Raw genomic sequence first — 22,379 nt, forward strand, 5'->3', positions numbered from 1 at the left:
AATTTGAAGAGTTGATTTTAAAGAAAGAAATTGAGAAAGGAGACAATAAAAGGATAAAAGGTTTAACAAGTGAAATATATAGAATATTGGTTGAAAAGGGAGAGATAGAAAAAATGGGGAAGATGGTTTGGGAAACCGATTTGAGGGTGCAGATAAGGCAGCAGAGCTGGGAGGGAATATGGAGACAAAGAGTGTTGAGAAATATGTCTGTGAGAATAAAAGAAAATTATTATAAAATTGTATGGAGGTGGTATCTGACCCCGGTGAGATTAAACAGAATAAACAAGCTGAATTCAGCAAATTGTTGGAGAGGATGTGGGGGAAAAGGAACGTATTTGCATATGTGGTGGGAATGCGAATTTGTGCAAAAATTGTGGAAAATGGTGTTTATTGAGATAAAAAAAATGGTTGGAATAGAGATTGAAGAGACACCTACAGTGGCATTACTATCATTATATGGTAATTTAAAGTGTAATAAAGAGACTAAAGAATTGATAACAAATTTGTTGACAGCAGTAAGGTTAATCATATCTAGGAACTGGAAGGTTCAGGGAGACTCTCATATTGAAGAGTGGTATAAGGAAATATGGGATATAGCTATTAATGATAAATTGACATGCAATATAAAGTTAAGAAAAGGTATAACAAATGTAAATGAATTTGAGGGAATTTGGAAACAGTTCCTAGAATATGTATTCTCTAAGGGGGGTGGAAAACCACCGCCAGAAGAAACAATGAGATTTTGGAAGCAGGAATAGATCCCGAAGGGTGGAGGGGAGCACTTATGTTATGTTATGTGATTATGTAAAAATGATAATTATAAAAGTGGAATTATAAGCAATTTATGTTTTGATTTATGTGTTTAATCGGTATTATGTTGTTGTATTTTAAGATGTGAAACTAATAAAAAAATTAAAAAAAAAGAAAAAAAGAGTGTCATCTGAACAGGGTGATTGTGTGTCCTTTTCTCAGGCCCCTTCATATTGCACTCACTGTCAGCCTTTCCCTCTTTCCCCAGGTCCTTTCAATTTGTCCCAAGGACATGAGGGCAGATATCTGTGTGCACCTCAACCGGAAGGTTTTCAACGAACACCCAGCCTTTCGGCTAGCTAGCGACGGCTGCTTGCGGGCCCTCGCAGTGGAGTTCCAGACCATCCACTGCGCTCCGGGGGACCTCATCTACCACGCCGGCGAAAGTGTGGACGCCCTCTGCTTTGTCGTCTCAGGATCCCTAGAGGTTATACAGGATGATGAAGTGGTGGCTATTTTAGGTAAGGCGCTTTCTTTTTATCCTTCCCGGCTCCATGGGGCAGACTCTTTTATCGCATTGGTTGTGAACTGCAAACTGTATTAATCACAGTGTCATGCCGAGAAGGTGGTACTTCCAACAAGGTAGTGCAATTCCCTTTTGGTTGGCTCAGCTTATTTCCAGGTCCACGTTTGCAGAGGCCTTGGGCAAGTGGCCATCAGTGGTCCACTCTTTGCTGGAGCTTGCTTATTTATTTATTTATTTATTTATTTATTTAAAGCATTTATATCCTGCCCTATATCAATAAGATCTCAGGACGGCATACAGCTTGTGTTCCCCCTTCTCCCAGCCGGGGAGCGAATTCCGAAGTTTTAGCTATGCGCTGTGTGACGAAGTCTTTGAATATGGACATAACAAGTAGCTACCACACCTAGTAGCTATCGATCACCCCGTTTTGCCTGGTTTTGCATAATCTTCTCTAAAGCTGTCTAAGCTAGGGTGTCGTTTGTGGTCTTATACTAGAGTGACCATATGAAAAGGAGGACAGGGCTCCTGTATCTTTAACAGTACTGTAAAACCGCCCAGAGAACCGGCTATTGGGCGGTATAGAAATGTGATAAATAAATAAATAAATAAATAAATAAATAAATAGGGAATTTCAGCAGGTGTCAATTGAATAGGGTGAAATTCCCTCTTCATCACAACAGTTAAAGCTACACTAGCTATAGTAGAGTGGCCAGATTTAAAAGAGGGCAGGGGACCTGCAGCTTTAACTGTTGTGATGAAGAGGCAATTCCCCCAGGTTCCCCATATATACAAATGACACCTGCTGAAATTCCCTTTTAAAGATACAGGAGCCCTGTCCTCCTTTTCATATGGTCACCCTATCTTATAAGGTTATGAAAGCAAATTAAAATAGAGGGTATGACTAGTTAGAGTTAGAGAAAACAGCAGGCATGAGATCATCTGCATACAGAGAAATTAGATGCTGGTTGCTAGGAATTCGGCATATATATTTTTTATCCCTGTGAATATTACACGCCAATGACATTAAAACCAACTAAGAAAAATTAATGAAATAGGTGTTATTTTCCTCCCTCCACTTGCTTTAATTTAGCAATTAGCTTGAGATGTAGTATACTTGGCTATTGTAACAGACCGCTAATGCTGTAGTAATGAAGTCTCGTGCAATTCAACAATGTCCTCTCTAGGGGATTGTTTTCGCAGAGCGTGCCCCTCATCCCATCAGGCTCAGAGAGGTTTGTTCTGGAGCCTTGCCCACGGTTGTTAGAATTCATTAATCCATTCACAGATATGCCACCATCAGTAGGCACAGCACATTGCCGGATTTCACAGGCAAAAATCAGACTCTGCCAGCCCCCACCCCAGCCCCCACAGCTCCTGCAATCTAATGGGTGAATCGAGACAGGGTTTACTTAGATATGTATGGAATGAGGTCATAGTAATTCAAATACTATTCAAATACTATTCAAATACTTAAAAGGTTGTCACACAGAGGAGGGCCAGGATCTCTTCTCGATCCTCCCAGAGTGCAGGACACAGAATAATGGACTCAAGTTAAAGGAAGCCAGATTCCAGCTTGACATCAGGAAAAACTTCCTGACTGTTAGAGCAGCATGACAATGGAATCAGTTACCTAGGGAGGTTGTGGGCTCTCCCACACTAGAGGCCTTCAAGAGGCAGCTGGACAACCATCTGTCAGGGATGCTTTAGTGTGGATTCCTGCATTGAGCAGGGGGTTGGACTCGATGGCCTTGTAGGCCCCTTCCAACTCTGCTATTCTATGATTCTATGATATGATTCTATAAGCCATACTTGAGTCTAGACATTGGGAGCATTCATCATCATCATCATCATCATCATCATCATCATCATCATCATTTATTTCTTACCTGCCTTTTCCTCTGGATCGAGGCGGGGAACAACATCAAACACAAAAATACTATAAAATACATAAAACTGGTATCTACTGCTTCTCCTTCACATCCTCACCATTGTCTGAGCTGGAACAAGAAGCAGGTGAAGAAGCATGTTGCAGGACTGCATTTAGTGCCCCCTGTGCTAGGATGTGGGCCTTGGCAGGTGCCCAACCATGCCGACCTTGAGACCTGGCTAAGACTGTTAACAGACTGCCTTCTCCCATACAATCCGCTCCACACACTCAGGTCCTCTGGGAAGAATTTACTTCAGTCAGCGAAAACTAGGCTGACATACCCAGAAGTCCTTGTCTTCTGCTACTCCCAGACCGTGGAACAGCCTGCCGGGAGAGATTCGCCAACTTAACAGTCTTTCCAAATTTAAGAAAGCTATAAAAACTGAACCCTGAGTCAAAGGCAATCAACAAGCAATTGACAACTTGCCAAGGTTACAACACAATGCTTCATAATTATTGGTCACAGGTTACAACGGTTTTGCAGTGAGGACAGCAGCCAAATGGCGGCTGCCCGAGCGAGGGAACATGGCTTTGCAAAAGCCTGTCAACCAGTTAAAGGTCTTTTGCCAATTAGCTGTTGGCTCCTAAGCAATTGCACTGTCACCATTCCATTTAGGTCTGGGAGCACGTTAATAGTGGTACGTTCAAGAGGATTTTGACTGAAGTCGGCAACTTCTTTTGATATATGTGGTGACAACATTTAAAAATTGCTGGCATCGCTCATCCTTAAACAAGATCGAAAGCCAGACCACCTTACGGAACCCATGGGTAGTGATTTTGCTGCGTACCTAGAATGCTTTTAACATCTTGCAAGGAAAGCTTTAATCAAGTAATTGCACCGACTACTAGATGAAGGTCTGCAGCCTTACTTTTTCCACGCCGATGTTATTTGACTGGGGGACATCTACCTTTCCGCCTCACTTGGCGTTAGATAATATCTGTCCTTCAACCTTGCACAGTGACCCCATGATTTTTCCTTGGGGAATCCATGAGACCTGTAGTTGGCATAGCGTGAGACACTTCATCCCCATGAGAGAGATCTCTGTAGTGGCAAAACACCCCATGTTTTATCCCTAGGGAGAGATTCGCCTTCTCCATTTGTGTTGACTGGTGAAAGCTAAGACTTCTGTGAAAAAAACAAAATGGCACCCAAGTATGTGAAGATTCCCAACATGTCCCAGCTTCAATTTTGGGGTGGAAGTGAGGAAGAGGTAGAAGATCGTTCTCACAGAAGGAGTTACGCGTTTGTTCGCTTTGACCCCTGGCTGTTCTACTGGCATATCCATCTTTGTCTATTCACAATATCAGGGCCAAAACAGACATTACTTTAAATCTATGTCTAGCAGTTATGCCTTTGCTCTAGAGTAGGTGCAGAGGCCTGATCCAGATGAGGACCCTAGCTTGTGTGGCAGCAGCAGAGGGGGCATTTTTTAAAAAAAGATATAGCTGCTAGACATTTAAATTAGTATCTGTTTTGGCCCTCAATGTTTCCCCACCAAGTTCCCTCAGATGTCTTGGACCACACCTCTCAGCATTCCTGACCATTGGCCATGCTAGCTGGGGCTGATGGGAGTTGAAGTCCATAACATCTTGGGGGCACCCGGTTGGGGAAATCAGTCGAGAGCCAGTGTGGTGTAAGGTTGTCCAGTGCATCTGTGACATCAGAGCAGGTGAGCCAATGGCAACATACATCAACATACATCAACATCAACAGAGCAGTCCATCCAATGACATCCAGAAAGGTAAGGAGGAAATTGCAAGAGGTCATTCTCAAGGAGGGAAATGCTAGACCACGAGGGCAGGTTTAACTAGAAATGTGTGGATTTTGTGAAATCTGTCCTGCACTTGTTTTGTGGATTGTGCAATGTCTTTCCTTCCGGTGTCCGTTCACAGAGAGATTCAATTCCCCACCCCCCAGTGATGCAGAAAAATAAGCAAATAATTCTGTAAGAAAGTTTGCAACCATTTACATAATTCACATTAGTACATAACATTTAGCATATTGTCCCCCCTTCCATTGAACTTTTCCCTGCATATATTTTCCAGCATGGCATCTGTATCAGCAGAAACTTGATTATTTTCCAGCTAATTTGCATGAATTTACATAAATTTTGGGAAAGTAAAAAATAAATAAATCCGGAAGTCCGCGGATTGTGCGCGGCTTGGGGAGGCTGATCCACAGCAGATTCTGCAGGTCGGATTCTTAGAAATCCGAACTCAATTTAGTCCATCTTGAATTTCTCTAGCATCCCTAGGCTTAACATTATCAGAGAAAGGATGTGATACAGATGTGATGAAGGCAGGGGAACTGAAGAACAGTGAGCAGCTGCCCTTGAGGGCCGGCGTTACTTGAATGTGGTGGTGGTGGTAGCTTTTTTAATTCCTGCCTTGACTTTTGGAAGTTCAGTATTCATTTCATGCCCTGAGTGACTCGTGGGAATTTCAGCCTGTCCCAAGTTCAAGGAAAGCGGCTTTAATTACTGGAAGTGCCTCTCATTCTTTCCATCGTCATCGGCAAGCCATTCGGAGAATTACTGACGTTTATTGTGCAACGTAGAAGCCGATAGAAGGCATAAATCTAGCCCAAAGGGGATTGAACGGAAAGCGTTTCGATTAAGGCCTTTTTCCTCATGTTCGTCGGCAGACGATTTAGCGGGAGCAAGCGGTGATTAATTAATTGGGCCGTCTTTTCTTCCAAACAACCCAAAAAAGGGGGCGGGGTGGAGGGGGTTGTCACAAGGTTGCAAGAGGATCTATGCCCTGCCCTATGGATATGCACAACCCTCCCCATGCCTGCAATAGCTACACCGCATGAGACGGCAGAGGGGAGATAAGTAACGGAAATCCTCGTTTTTCGGGATTTGCCCTTCATTGCATAGTTCAAGCAGAAAGCATGAAGAACATAAGAACATAAGTGCCATGCTGGATCAGACCAAGGGTCCATCTAGTCCAGCACTCTGTTCACACAGTGGCCAGCCAGCCATCGGCCAGGGACCAACAAGGCAGGACATGGTGCAACAGCACCCTCCCACCCATGTTCCCCAGCAACTGGTGCACACAGGCTTACTGCCTCAAATACTAGAGATAGCACACAACCATCAGGGTTAGTAGCCATTGAAAGCCTTTGCCTCCAGGAATTTATCCAACCCCCTTTTAAAGCCATCCAAATTGGTGGCCATCGCTACGGCTTGTGGTAGTGAGTTGCTTAATTTATGCCCACTATGTCCAGGTTCTCCTTTGAAACCAAGCACTCCAGTTCTCCCATTTTGGCTCAGAGGCTTCTAGCATTTGCATAGAAACACCGATACATGGTGTCCCTCCCCAGATGTCTTTGCCGTGTCCCTTTTTTCCTGTTGCACTTTAGTCTCTTTGATTGGCTATCATGTTATATCCTGTCATGTTCATTAGTGCATTAGTGCAGGGGTGAGGACACTCTGGCCTGGGGGTGGGGCAAACCTCCCCTCTGGAGGTCCCCAGATGGCCCCGCCCTTTCCCCTAGCCCTACCCCTTCCCGCAACCACCAATTGTCGGCTTTTGTATCAAGGACAACAGTGTCTCTCTTTTAGTACTTTCAACTCTCTTACTGTTATTCTCCTGATTACTTCCCCATCAACTACTTCACCACATTGTGTTAGTCAGGTATTTCCATTAATAGCAGAGCATTCCCAATGGCATGTCTGTGTGTTCCACACCTGTGTGACAGTAGCACTCACCTTTGAACCAGAACAGAATGGAACACTCAGGGCTTTGCTAGACCTACCGGGTGTTCCGTCGTTGAGGAACGGTGAAAGCGGATTTTCCCGTTCAGCCGTGACGCCTCATCATCCACACCGTCCTTCGATTTGTGGTGGAAGTTTGTGCCGGTTGTGCTGCTGCCGCCGCGAGCACGGTTGCGCAGCCACACCGGCCTGATTGCCGTGGCATTTTTTTTCGCTCACTGCACGGTTTGTGCAAGTCCGAAAGACCACAAACTTGCGCAGCCGTCAGTGATGCCGCCGCCGGCCCCAGCAGCGGCGGAGCCGGAGCCGGAGCCGGCGGCAACGGCGGCAGTGGCAGTGCCAGCTGAAGTGCTGCTGGTGCTGTTGAGGGTCAACACTGATGCACTCACTTTCTGATGGGGGTCGTGGCGGATGTAATATGACCCGAGGTCAATCATCTGCATGGGCACTCTGTGCCTACATCTCCCATCATGCCTCTGAGGTGTCGCCGCCGATGACCGCCTCTGTGCCCTGTGCCCCATCCCAAGGAGCCAACCCACATCTGGCCGTAGCCATGGCAGCAGCCCACAAACAGCTCTGCCCTCTGCCAGCCTGCAGCGTACAGCACCGCCATTATGCGGCCACGGTAGCTGCCCACCGCAAGGAGTCACCAGCCACTTTTGCGGTCCTCCATTCCTGCGCAAACTGTCACTGTGGAAATAATAAAAAAAAGCCGCTCCACCGCGCTGCCCCAGCTGGCGGACTGGGCGCAAATGGTGGAGGCGGCTTGACCGAAGCCGCTGGCCACTCCCCTTAGCACGCCTTTTCCTGACCAGTGCGGACCGCAGTGACCTCACATCCTCCCACACGTACTCCGAATTAGCGCGGGACGGTAGGAAAAGGCGCACTAGAACTCACTTTTTTAAAGTCGGGAGAAAGAGGCTTCACCGCAGGATAACGGCGGATCCTCGTGAACGTCATCTGGAAGCCTTGACGTGACTGCGGAAGGTAACGCGTGCTACAGCCTCGTCTAGTAACGCCCTCAGATAAGTAAACCTTATGACTAGAGCTATGCACAGCCCTCCCCACAATTCACCTTGGCCACCTGGTGAAATGCCCTCTTCACCACAACAGTTAAAGCTGCAGGAGCCCTGCCCCCTTGACCAGATATAAAAGAGAACAGGGCTCCTGCAGCTTTAACTGTTGTGATGAAGAGCGAATTCCACCAGGTGCTGCATGAATGCAAATGACACCTGGTGAAATTTCCATTTTAATACAACTGTGAAAGGTCCAGGAGTCCTGTCCTCCTTTTCACAGGGTCACCCTAGTCTGTTACCTCTGTGCCTTTGCATTCACTGGCCAGCCCAGAACACTGCAAGGCATGAAGTCTACGTCTGACTGAGCCACCGGGAAGAATACTGCCGTCATGTCTCCCCTTAGGCCTCCGTCAGGAAAAGTGGCAGCGTACAGGCTTTGCGTGCCAAAGGTGAAAAATCGAAGCACAGCCTTTTATCCGCCAGACGCGACCGGCTTTGCAAGAAACAGCAAGGTGGTTAGTCGTTGGCTCAGTAGGTATCTTCTTGGGATAAAAATAGTATACAAAATGTATTCTTGCTGTGTCCTTTCTCCTGCTAGGAGAGTTGAGAACTCCCTTTGTTGCACAAAATGGCGCCAGCGTTGTTGTTTTTTAAGCTGCAAAACATGGCTCCATTTTGTGTGTGATGATTCGCTGTCTGCCTCGGGCAGCCTTTCCCCAATCTGGTGCCCTCCAGATGTTGTAGGCTTCTACTCCCATCAGGCCTAACTAGCATGGCCAATGGTCAGGAATGCTGGGAATTGTGGTCCCCGATACCTGGAAGGGATCATGATGTGGAAGGCTACTCTCAGGCTCTAGGATATTTTAAGGTTAGCTGTCTGTCCAAAATCACACTCTAGTGCTGTTCTGCTAAGCTATTAGGTGATAGCAGCCTATTGTAAATTCTGGCCAAAATTGCTGGTGAATGGAGGGTTTATTAGAGTGGCAGCTTTCAGTTTTAATCCCAACCTGCAATCGGGAGGAAAGAGAGCAGGAGCTAAGCAGCATCCTCACAACTCCATGTTAGGCATTATAAGAAAAGGAATTGAGAATAGAACTGCCAGTATCCTACTGCCTTTAAACAAATCTGTGGTGCGACCACTTAGAATTGTGTGTACAGTTCTGGTCACCACACCTGAAAAAGGATATTATGGAGCTGGGAAAAGTGCAGAAAAGGGCAACTAAGGTGATGAAGGGGATGGAGCATCTCCCCTACGAGGGAAGGTTGAATTAACTGGGATTGTTTAGCTTGGAAAAAAGGAGGCTGAGGGGAGACATGTCAGAGGTGTAGAAAATTAGGCATGGTGTGGAGAATGTGGACAGGGAGACATTTTTCTCCCTCTCTCAAAATACTAGAACCCAATGGGGTCATCCCATGAAGCTGATTGGTGGGAGATCCAGGACAAATAAGAGGAAGTCTTTCTTCACACAGTGCATAGTTAAATTATGGAACTCACTACCACAGGATGTAGTGATGGCCACCAATTTGGATGGCTTTAAAAGGGGGTTGGATAAATTCCTGGAGGCAAAGGCTATCAATGGCTATTAGTCCTGATGGTTGTGTGCTATCCCCAGTATTCGAGGCAGTAAGCCTGTGTGCACCAGTTGCTGGGGAACATGGATGTGAGGGTGCTGTTGTACCATGTCCTTCTTGTTCATCCCTAGCTGATGGCTGGTTGGCCACTGTGTGAACAGAGTGCTGCACTAGATGGACCCATGGTCTGATCCAGCATGGCCCTTCTTATGTTCTTATGTTTTTAAAAGGTGCTCAGACCGAGAAGCTAGTTTGGAGCTGGAATGGATGGTTCCACCTGTATCTGGTACATGCCAGTTTTGCATTTGTATGCCCATAAGTCTATGTTGTTTGTGCATTAATATGCAATTCATTTTATTTATTTTTTAAAACTGCCTGAAATTTTCCATTGTCTAAAATCCAATATGTCCTCCCTAGGCCCATTGAAATGAATGGGACTTTAAGTTAGTCATGACTAACTTAAGAATCACAGCAATTAGGACTTAACTTGGGTTATGCCCATTGTTTTTGAACTCAACAACAACAGTTTATTGCAGTCAATAGACCATTCCAGCAAATAAAATTTTTACATACTAGCAAACTGAACATACCATTAACTATTAAAAAGTCAGGCGATCATAGACGATCTAAAAGAAATGGCCAAGTTCAAAAACTTGGCCACTTGCTCAGTGATTGATTTGTCTATGTTACAAAGTAAAAGAGACGTTAAGAATTCAGTTGGGTGACCAGAAAAAGATTGTAAAATAGGGTTCAGAAGATCGTTTCTAGCCCCTAGATAAAATTTACAAAACAGTAATACATGGTAATACTTTCATCAAACACACACCTTTGTATGCGTTTTACCCTAAAATATGTGTTTTTGTGTGCATTTTGGGCACTTTTCTGCAGCCAAAAACTGTCTCACGAAATTCAGAGCAGTGTGTGACTACCGAAGAATAAATGTGTTCCAATCTGCATGTTAAGGGCCAAAAAGGCAACTTGAAGATTATTGCAAAAGCTTTCTTGGACAAGAGCTGATTGGCTGACGTTCTTTGGCCTCTGAAAGCTAATGTTGCAATACATTTGTTAACCTTTAAGGTGCCACAAGGTCTCCCTTTTGAAAAAGACAAGCAGAGCTGCCCTTCTGTAATTTATTACCAGCAGAGTGCAGAACAGCGATGCAGAATGTCAGGACCCGCACTCGTGTCTTGCTTGTGGGGTTCCCTTGGGGAGATGGCTGGCCGCTGTGCGAAAAGAATGCTGGACATGATGGTTTGATCCAACATGGCTCTTTTTATATTCTTATTAGGGCTGTGCACACACACACACACAAACACACACACACACACATTCCAATTTGGAGGCTGATTCGGAGTTTCCAAATCGGCCCAGATTCAATTCGGAGCACCTTGGCACCACCCTGGCCCACTTCAGATTGTGTTCTGAATCCGAAGCAGGCCAGATGTTGAGTTTTCTCAGGTGTCCGTGGGCACCTGGGAAAGCTAGGCATGAAGCCAACTGGGAGTCTGTTGGACTCCCCTCCCTCCTCTCCTGCCCACCCACCATAGTTTGCTACACTTCCAGCCATCCTACATTTCCAACCACAGTAGATCTACAGCAGTCCAGAGCAGCTCTCATGGAAGATGGGTGGCTTGCCAGTGCACGCAGAGGCTTCGGGTAATTCCCACGGGCCGATGGGATGAGGTCAGTGGCTGGCCATTGCGCTGAATCAGCTCAAAGTGCTTTGTCTGCTTCTGGCTGAGACAGCCCGATCCAGGCCCAAACTGGATTCGGGCCGAAGCAGCCCAAATCGGCCCATTTCAACTCAGATTCGAGGTTTGCTACCGAGGCAAAGCACACACCCTACTTAGGTCTGGGGGCCAAATCTGAAACTCCAGGGTTCCCCAGATGGCCACATCCCGTTCCCTTTCCCCGCAATCCCCCATCATTTGGTGGTTTTCCGGCTTTTGTGGAGCCCCCCCCGCCTTCTAAAAGGTTGAAATGCTTCTCCGAAAGCTTAGTTACTGGCAGGAAGCGCTTGAAGCTCAAATAGGCTGGCAGTTTTGGGTATTTTGGCCCTGCCCTCTTCGCTTTTGGCCCTGCCCCCTTTTGCCTTTGGCATTCCTACCCACTGCAGGAATGCTGTCCCCGAAAGCCGCTCTGAAATGGAATTTGGCTCCCTGGCTGAAGGAGGTTCTGCATCCCCGATGCCTTTCCTCTGCCCTTTCCTCTGCCCACAGCTTTTGGCATCATTAGAAGCATCTGGCACACACCAAAGGCAAGAAGGAATGGATCCAGGGTGAAGGAGGCATGCACAGCAACACATAGATTTAAAGAGCTAGGAGAGCAATAGGTGTGGAGGAAGAAACAAGGGCCTCCAGGCCCTGGCCACTATGTCTGTTGACTATGGGCCAGCTCATACTGCAAATGCATGCGTGTGTGGCTCAGGGCGGGTGGTGGAGTGCATGCTTTGTAGGTAGAAAGCCCTAGGTGCCAGGCTTCCTTTCCCCCTTTTTGTGTGCATCATTTCCCCCATTCTAGAACACAGAAATGCCTCCCAAGGCTTAGTAAGAGCTCTGGTTTGAAAGAGCTTTTAAGTTTTGTCCCTCCCTTCACTGGAGCATGACCCCCGAGAGATTCTCTGAAAGGCAATGTCACCTTGGGCTGAAAGGGGTCCCCCTCATAGAATCATAGAATCATAGAATAGCAGAGTTGGAAGGGGCCTACAAGGCCATCGAGTCCAACCCCCTGCTCAATGCAGGAATCCACCCTAAAGCATCCCTGACAGATGCTTGTCCAGCTGCCTCTTGAAGGCCTCTAGTGTGGGAGAGCCCACAACCTCCCCAGGTAACTGATTCCATTGTTGTACTGCTCTAACAGTCAGGAAGTTTTTCCTGATGTCCAGCTGGAATCTGGCTTCCTTTAACTTGAGCCCGTTATTCCGTGTCCTGCACTCTGGGAAGATCGAGAAGAGATCTCCTCCTGCCCCAGGGAGCCACACCAAAATCCAGAGCCATAATCCAAAGCTAAACCAAGTAGAAAACAGTTTCATATGTTTATGAATCTAAGAACATAAGAAGAGCCATGCTGGATCAGACCAAGGGTCCATCTAGTCCAGCACTCTGTTCACACAGTGGCCAACTTGGAATCCACAAGCAGGACATGAGTGTAACAGCACCCTCCCACAGATGTTCCCCCAGCAACTGGTGTTTATAGGCTTACTGCCTCTGAGACTGGAGGTAGCACTTAGCCATCAGGGCTAGTAGCCACTGATAGCCTTCTCCAGGAATTTATCCAACCCTCTTTTAAAGCCATCCAAATCGGTGGCCATCGCCACATCTTGTGGAAGTGAATTCCAGGTTTGAACTCTGCGCTGTGTGAAGAAGTCCTTCCTTTTATCTGCCCTGAATCTCCCACCAATCAGCTTCATGGGACGACCCCCGTTGGATTCTACGATGATGAGAAATGGAGGAAAATCTCTCCCTATCCATATTCTCGGCACCATGGTTAATTGGCAACATTCAGCGTTGCGTTACCTTTGTGCAGGTTTGTCTCCTCTCTCTCTCTTTAGTGCAAAGGAGACCCAGAATTGTATGCTGTAGTACTGAGCCAGGCTGCCTTTTCCGAAAGTATTTGAAAGCTGGCAAGCTCAGAAGAGCTTTGAACTGTTTGCTGTGATGTTCCTTGAACACAAGATCCGCGCCGCGCCACCCTCCTGTCCCGCAGGAGGCTACTGCTTCGGCAGGGGCTGTTCTTCCAACTCGCAGAGAGCGGCAGCAAGCTTCTAAATGTCAGTCTGAGTTTTTGATCCTGACGTGCTTAAAAGAAGTCAGAACGTTCTTGAAATCAAATGGCCGTGTGACTTCTACATAAATAAGCCCGTCTAGACACTTGTAAGGCCTTGGATGCCTACTAGTGCAGCTAGCAAGGAGAGGTGGTGAGAGACGTGGTTTTGTTTGTCTAACATGTGATTGCCTGAATACAAGAGGTATATGTGATGGTTGGCGGTGGATTTGTATTAAGAGACTGCTGCTGCTGCTTTGGTCTCTGGTCCTTTCACCTTTTAATTTACAACCCGGCTATTTTCCTGTATGTAGAAGAAGTAGGGATGGGCAAACATACGATTTTCAAGCTGACTGAGGTTCTTGGCATTTATTAGGGTGACCATATGGAAAGGAGGACGGGGCTCCTGTATCTTTAACAGTTGCATAGAAAAGGGAATTTCAGCAGGAGTCATTTGTATATATGGAGAACCTGGTGAAATTCCCTCTTCATCGCAACAGTTAAAGTGCAGGAGCTATAGTAGAGTGACCAGATTTAAAAGAGGGCAGTTGTGCCCTCATAACTGTTGTGATGAAGAGGAAATTCCACCAGGTTCTCCATATATACAAATGACAGCTGCTGAAATTCCCATTTCAATACAACTGTTAAAGATACAGGAGCCCTGTCCTCCTTTTCATATGGTCACCCTACATTTATCCGTGAAGGTCGGTTCACCTCATTAACATTTCCAAACACGTGTGTCTTTTTAAATCATTATTTTATTCAATTGCAAAAATGTGTGTTTTGCACGGAAATGCACATATGCGCATGTGTGCATTTTAAAAACTTATTATTTATTATAAAACGTCAACAAAAAAGTAAGAAAGAACAAAGGAAGGAAGGAAGATATGGCTACGAAGATTTGAATATATGAAAATGCAGGTTTCTAAGAAACCGTACTTAAACTTCAACAAAAACAGACAAAATATCCAGATGAGAATCCATTTGCAGGTGGCATCTATACACCACCTGCTGAAATATTGAAAATTTTGTAAGGTCTTCAATCCATTCCATTATAGGAGGTGAGCGTTTATCCTACCAATGTTGTAATACCTGTCTTTAAGCTCTCAGAAGGTCATGGAGAATCCATTTTTGCTGAGCATGCATTAACTTCTGCATCTTTAACAGTTGCATAGAAAAGAGAATTTCAGCAGGTGTCATTTGTATGCATGCAGCACCTGGTGAAATTCCCTCTTCATCACAACAGTTAAAGCTGCAGGAGCTATACTGCAGCTATACTATGGCCAGATTTAAAAGAGGGCGGGGCACCTGCCGCTTTAACTGGTGTGATGAAGAGGGAATTTCACCAGGTTCTCCATATATGAGCCTCGTGTGGCGCAGAGCGGTAAAGCAGCAGTTTCTGCAGCTGAAACTCTCCCCACGGCCTGAGTTCGATCCCAGCGGAAGCTGGTTTCAGGCAGCCGGCTCGGGTCGACTCAGCCTTCCATCCTCCCGAGGTCGGTAAAATGAGTACCCAGTTAGCTGGGGGAAAGGTAATAACGGCCGGGGAAGGCAACGGCAAACCACCCCGCTATAAGGCCTGCCATGAAAACGTCAGTGAAAGCTGACGTCCCTCCAAGAGTCAGTAATGACTCAGTGCTTGCACGAGAGGTTCCTTTCCTTTCCTTTCTCCATATATACAAATGACACCTGCTGAAATTCCCTTTTCAATATAACTGTTAAAGATACAGGAGCCCTGTCCTCCTTTCTATACGGTTATTCTACAGGAGCTGGAAGCCACCGCTGCCATCATGCAAGAGCGGGAAGGGGGGAGGCATGGGGAGAAGAAGCAAGGTGGGAAGGCAGAGGCAGCGGCAGCTTGCTTAAGAAAGCATAATTTAAGAGGGAACAGAGCTCTACCTTCAGAAGGTCCAGGCTCAATTCCTTGCTTCTCTAGTTAAATTGAGAGAGAGAGAGAGAGAGAGAGAGAAGCCAATCTGGGAAACAATATCTTTTCCTTGTGACCCTGGTGAGGTGCTGCCATTTGGAACAGTCAATACAGTGGCTTTATAAAGTCATGCAAATAAATTTGCAAACGCTGCTAGTCCATCTCGCCAACTATACCAGTGTACATCGCTGATGGCACATCAACCGCCTGAAACGGAAGCGAAGAAAAGCCTTAATTAGCCTGACCCTAAGAAAAGGAGGACAGGGCTCCTGTATCTTTAACAGTTGTATTGAAAAGGGAATTTCTGCAGTGGTCATTTGTATAGATGGAGAACCTGCTGAAATTCCCTCTTCATCACACCCGTTAAAGCTGCAGGTGCCCTGCCCTCTTTTAAAACTGGTCACTCTAGTATAGTTCCTGCACTTTTAACTGTTGTGATGAAGAGGGAATTTCTCCAGCTTCTTCATACATACAAATGAGACCTGCTGAAATTCCCTTTTCTATGCAACTGTTAAAGATACAGGAGCCCTGTCCTCCTTTTCATGTGGTCACCCTACCTTAATCCAATTTACAGAAACTTCCCTAACGGTCACCTGGAGATAATTGTTATTCACCACAGGTGTTTACAAGCAGCTGTTTACAAACCTAGGGCCCGATCTACACCAAGGAGGATATAACACTTTAAAAACGTTTTGAAAACAGTATATGTAATGTGTCCTGGGCCTGAACAGTTGTCATAACCATTATAAACTGTTATAAGCAGTAGTGTAGATCCTGGTTTCATGCAACCCATTTTCAGGTAATTGTTTCATGATTTATTTATTTATTTATTTACAATATTTAACTACCACTCCCCACTCAAAATTTCGCAACAGTGTACAAGATAAAATAAAAACAGAATAAAACACCTTAAAATAGATTTTTAAAAGAAGCAAAATGAAAAGTGAACCGTGGCTGGTCATTAAGGAAAGGCTTCCTGGAATAATGAGGCTTTCAGGAGGTGTTGAAAGGAATCCAAAGTTGGCGCCTGCCTGACCTCCAGAGGCAGGGAATTCCACAGGAGGGGGGCCACCACGCTGAAGGCTCTTCCCCTGGGGGACTCCAATCGGAGGATGGATCTATGTGGAACCACCAGGAGCAGGTCCTCAGATGACCTCAGTGACTGGGCAGGTTGGTAGGGGAGAAGGCGCTCTCTCAGGTATGATGGTCCCAAGTTGTTTAGGGCTTTGTACACAAGTACAAGAACCTTCAACCTGGCCCAGTAGCAAGTAGGCAGCCAGTGCAGTTCCCTCAGCAGAAGAGTTACATGATGCACCCTGTTTCTAGACTGATGTAGAAACAGTCTGATGATGATGATGATGATGATGATGATAATTTATTACATTTTTATACCGTCCCATAGCCGAAGTTCTCTGGGCGGTTTACAAAATCGACTTACACTGAAGTGGACTTGCGCGTTAGGAAGGATAGTTATTCTGGAGTTATGACGAAGGACATTTAAGGCTCAATTCTATGCATGTTTAGACAGAGAAAAGTTCTATAACTTCCAGCATGCTGGGAGTTGTAGGAAGTCTTTCTGTCCAAACACACACAGGATTGCACCCTTAACTACTGAGGCAGTACATCTTGAGAGAGTACACTGTGTAACCCAAGACATTTTAGCAAGTTTTGTTATGCTGTGGTTATGAACAAGAAGAGCACTTAACTACTAACAGAATAAATTTAACTACTAAAAATAAATAAATTTTAAAGCAGTACATAATGTAAGCCATCCATTAGCAGCAAACTCAGCAAGACTAGCATTGACTTTCTGCCATGTTGTCATCTAAAAATCATTAGTGGGATTATGTTATTCCCAATTCCCCGTGTTCTTTTTCGAAAGCTATTAAATCCTTTCAAAAAAAGATCCATTTAGAATGTTCCTATAAATTGTATTATGGGGGGCGGGGGGGGGGGAGTTTCAAGGCCCGCAGATAAAATGTGAAAACAAATACGGACAGATTGATTGAGATTCAAAACCCACCGTATCTCATGGCTGAGGAGGAGCAGCAAAGACTTCTGCCGCCAGTACCATGTTGGTCTTCTTTCATATTTACTTATTTATATTTATTTATTTATTACATTTATATATTGCCCCATAGCCAAAGCTCTCTGGGCGGTTTACAAAGATTAAAAGACTGAACATTAAAAATCAATATACAAAATTTAAAACCATAAAAACAGCTGACATTTAAACCATTTTTTTAAAAATCTCTCAGCCAGGCCAAAGACAGTTTTGGAGTCAGTTAAAACTCAACATATGCTGTTAAATGCCTGGGAGCAAAGAAAAGTCTTGACCCGGCGCCGGAAAGATAAAAGTGTTGGTGCCAGGCAGACCTCATCAGAGAGATTATTCCACGGGGGGGGGGGGGCACAGAGACGGCCCTCTCCCCTGTTGCCATCCTCTGAGCTTCCCTCAGAGTAGGCACACGGAGGAGGACCTTAGACGTTGAGCATAGTGTACAGGTAGGTTCATGTTGGGGGAGGCATTCCATCAGGTATTGTAAGATACTGGGAATCCTGAACCAGGACTCTGGGAACAGGATCATAGAATCATAGAATCATAGAAAAGTAGAGATGGAAGGGGCCTACAAGGCCATTGAGTCCAACCCCCTGCTCAGTGCAGGAATCCACCCTAAAGCATCCTTGACAGATGCTTGTCCAGCTGCCTCTTGAAGGCCTCTAGTGTGGGAGAGCCCACAACCTCCCTAGGGAACCGGTTCCATTGTCATACTGCTCTAACAGGAAGTTTTTCCCGATGTCCAGCTGGAATCTGGCATCCTGTAACTTCAGCCTGTTATTCCGTGTCCTGCACTCTGGGAGGATCGAGACGAGATCCTGGCCCTCCTCTGTGTGACAACCTATTAAGTATTTGAAGATTGCTATCATGTCTTCCCTCAGCCTTCTCTTCTCCTGGCTAAACATGCCCTGTTGTTATGGGGGGGGGATCTACACTACTGCTTTTAAAGCGCTTTAAAGCGCTTTGAAAACATTTTGAAACCTGTATATGCAGTGTGTCCTGGGCCTCAACAGTTGTCAAAACTGTTATAAAGCGCTTTAAAGCAGTAGTGTAGATCCCCCCTCAGTCTCTCTTCATAGGGCTTTGTTTCCAGACCCCTGATCATCCTGGAAACAAAGCCCTATGAAGAGAGACTGAAAGAACTGCAGATCGCTAGCAAGCCACCATGATGGCTTGTTGGGGAGGAGGCCATTTGATCATGGTGGCCCCTTATGAGTTGCCTCCCCCAATGAGGAAACCTATCACCAAAGAAGAGGACAAAAGAGGACAGTGATTTGCATTGTATGTGCTAATTTATATCTCTAGAGGATAATTCCTGTAATTCAAATAGGAATACTATCGATCCCACCATAATGTTGGAGGCTGTGGTCAGGGGACTGACCTGCATACCTGCTGTTCACTGTGTTACCCAGGTGCTAACTGGTGATGCAAGTGAAAAAAAAAGCCAAGGGCAAGGGGTGGAAATGGAGATATGTCTTAGAAAATATTTATTTGTTTTTGCCAACGTGTTTCGGACTTAGGAAGTCCTTCTTCAGGGCAATTCAGTAAGAGTATAATTTCAATTTTCTCCAGAGCAAAATGATCTCTTGCTGAATTGCCCTGAAGAAGGACTTTTGTGAACCGCCCAGAGAGCTTCGGCTATTGGGTGGTATAAAAATGTAATAAATAAATAAATAAATAAATAAATAAATAAATAAATAAATAAGGACTTCCTAAGTCCGAAACATGTTGGCAAAAACAAATACATGTTTTCTAAGTCATTTCTCCTTCTCCACCCCTTGCCCTTGGCTTGTTTTCACTTGCTAATTGGGGTTTCCTTTAGTTTTTGGCTAACTGGTAATGGTTAAAGATGTTCTTCATCTTTGAAATGGGACTGGACAGCACATGAAGTTGTTTTCCTGCACCGAAGCTCCTATTTGGCTCAATGCGACTTGAATCCAAATTCTCAGGGTGCCTGAGTAAAGAAGTCCCCCTTCTATGCAACTCCCGTTTCTTCACTTCATGGTGTAGGGCTGGATCTTGGGATGGTGGAGCTGCTTGCTATGGCATAATTGCATGGATTTGCCTTGTGTACAAATGAGGATCCATCATTTCATTTTTGGCAGTCTCCTAATTAAAAAAAAAAATTAAACAGATGCCTGCACTTGCATTTCGCCATCCAGCAGCCGTTTGGAACGGTGGCTATTTTTAATGCAGCAGTTGGTGAATTAAATGAGGTGAAACCTACTCCAGTTGCTCTCGGAAGCTCCCATAAATATTTATTTCCAAGGCTGTGAGTATTCAATGCATCTTCGAAAGAGCAGTGTAAGTGTCAAATCTAATATCTGGCAAGATCTCTAGATTTATGCAAATATTTTCTTAACCCCAGCTGCTGCATTGGAAGGCCATAACTGGCCCCAAAGGTGTATAAAAATAGATGCCACTTCATGCCCTAATCCCTTCCCCAGCCTAGCAACCTCCAGAGGATTTGGACTTCAATTCCCATTAGTCCTATCCAGCATAATCAATGGCTGGGGACGATGGGAACTAGGGAAGGCGGTCTTAATCAGTGTTACCTCACATAACATGTTTTCTCTTACAATAAAGGAACAGTTTATTCGATTTTATTTCATTCCCTTAAAAAGAAAATGAGGAATTCGTTCAAATGGTATTAATGCCAATCTACGGACAGGGGAAATGAAACATCCAACACCCAACATACTGGGCATTCTCAGGCTCCAATCGTTTCCCCCATGAAATATTATTTTATTCCAAAGTAAATATAACAAAATAAAGGCAACAAAAAGAAGATACATAATAATAAATCAAGATCATGAAAGAAACAAAGGGATTCACTAATCGTAATTCTTTGTCTATAACCAATATGCTTATGGAACATCTACAGTAAAACGGCCTAAGTTAGGGTGACCAACTGTCAGGATTTCCCCGGATTTGTCCTGGTTTTTGTTCTTTCCATGGTGTCAGGGGGGATTTTCTATAATTTTCAATAATGTCCTGGAATGACACACCTTCCCCTTTAAGGCTGCCATTAGCATGGCAGGAGGGAATGACATGCTTTCTTGAGGCACAGCATTCCTCCACCCCGAGCTCCAATTGAGGTCTTAAAGGGGAAAGTGGGTCATTCGTGGACATTATAGAAAAGGCCCCAATTGGAGTGGATGGTGGTGGTGCAGAATGAAATCCTTTCCCTTCCTCCACTCCAATCGGGTTCTTTAAGGTGGCGGGGGAAGAACGTACTTTCTGCAGGACTCAGAAAGCTGCTTCCCCCCCCCCATACACACACTAGGTGTCCTCTTTTTTGGTTTCCCAAATATGGTCACCCTAGCCTAAGTAGGTGCTCAATAGCCAATGAAAGCGTAAAAATACAACTTATGCAGCATATAAAGGAAGTGTGTGCTATTTTGTTGTGTATGTATGTATTAGTCAGAAAAAATATAGGCAACTGTACTTCGTTGGAATTTGAACCCAGGTTTGAAGAGCTTCAACATAGGAAATGAATGGAAACCATTGTGCCGTAATGTCTTTCTTAAAGTAGGATTCCTTGCTCATTGCACTTGCTGAGTAAGTTTATTACATAGTCAAAGGCCTCAGCTAGACCTACCGGGTCTAGCGCAACGGAGGAGTGAGGATCTCACAATATTTTTATCGCGAGATCTCCCCCGATGTTTACACGCAGTGCGGGATGACCTCAGAGGGAGAGGACGTCTGTTAAAATGCTGGGAGAATAAAAAGGTCTTCAACTGGCATCTAAAAGCATATAATGTAGGTGCCAAGTGAACCTCCTTAGGGAGCTCATTTCACAGCCGGGGTGCCACAGCAGAGAAGGCCCTCCTCCTGGTAGCCACCTGCCTCACTTTCTTTGTATATTTATTCTTTGCACACCCCAAGCTGGTTTGAAGAAATCCAGGTTAACCTACAACAGACATAATTCTTAGAAGGAGTTACATTTACAGAAAAGATCAGTATCCCATTTTGATCCAGAGTCAGTTAAACACTCATCATTTCTCTGAGCTGTTCTACATTCAGAATGAATGACATATTATGATGGCAGGTTGTCTAGGGCACAATGTCACTTAAGTAAGTAGCATGTTTTAATTGAATGTTCCCTCTGCTTTCTCAGGTAAAGGGGATGTGTTTGGTGACATTTTCTGGAAGGAGACCACTCTGGCGCACGCATGCGCTAACGTACGGGCATTGACGTACTGCGATTTGCACATCATCAAGCGGGAGGCCTTGCTGAAAGTTCTGGACTTTTATACAGCTTTTGCAAACTCCTTCTCAAGGAATCTCACACTAACCTGCAACCTGAGGAAAAGGGTAAGGTCTCTTTAATCAAATTCATATGGGGATCTCTGTATAAAATGGTTGTCTGACTTGGTATTAGATAAGATTATTTCTTCTTCTTCTTCTTCTTCTTCTTCTTCTTCTTCTTCTTCTTCTTCTTCTTCTTCTTCTATGAAAAACAAGTTTCTAGATTTTAGGATTACGAAGATAGGTTTCAAAAGTGTGTGGGCAGTTTCTAATGAAATCTCTGAAGCTGAGAGAAAGGGACTGAGTAGCATATCCAAAGGTCAAGGACTTCAATACCGTCAAAAAGAGCTCCTTCCTAATTTCATAGAATCATAGAATTTTAGAGGTGGAAGGTGCCTATAAGGCCATCGAGTCCAACCCCCTGCTCAGTGCAGGAATCCACCCTAAAGCATACCTGACAGATAGTTGTCCAGCTGCCTCTTGAAGGCCTCTAGTGTGGGGGAGCCCACAACCTCCCTAGGTCACTGGTTCCATTGTCGTACTGCTCTAACAGTCAGGAAGTTTTTCCTGAAGTCCAGCCGGAATCTGGCTTCCTGTAACTTGAGCCCGTTATTCCGTGTCCTGCACTCTGGGAGGATCGAGAAGAGATCCTGGCCCTCCTCTGTGTGACAACCTTTTAAGTATTTGAAGAGTGTTATCCTGTCACCCCTCAATCTTCTCTTCTCCAGGCTAAACATGCCCAGTTCTTTCAGTCTCTCTTAATAGGTCTTTGTTTCCAGACCCCTGATCATCCTGGTTGCCCTCCTCTGAACACGCTTTAGCATCAAGCAGAAAATCTCCCTATCAATTAGCCCCCACCCACCCAAAAAC

General features: G+C 45.1%; 1 protein-coding gene across 1 annotated transcript in view; it reads left to right on the forward strand.

The window, feature by feature from the left end:
• Positions 1-22,379, forward strand: part of KCNH5 (potassium voltage-gated channel subfamily H member 5) — a 231,592-nt gene that overhangs the window by 182,141 nt on the left and 27,072 nt on the right. The window contains exons 9-10 of the mRNA XM_063118135.1: positions 1,019-1,271; positions 21,379-21,575. Coding sequence (XP_062974205.1) covers positions 1,019-1,271; positions 21,379-21,575 — 450 coding nt within the window. The remainder of the gene's footprint in view (positions 1-1,018; positions 1,272-21,378; positions 21,576-22,379) is intronic.

This window comes from Elgaria multicarinata, chromosome 2 (genome assembly GCF_023053635.1).
Source record: "Elgaria multicarinata webbii isolate HBS135686 ecotype San Diego chromosome 2, rElgMul1.1.pri, whole genome shotgun sequence".
NCBI classification, from domain to species: Eukaryota; Metazoa; Chordata; class Lepidosauria; order Squamata; family Anguidae; genus Elgaria; species Elgaria multicarinata.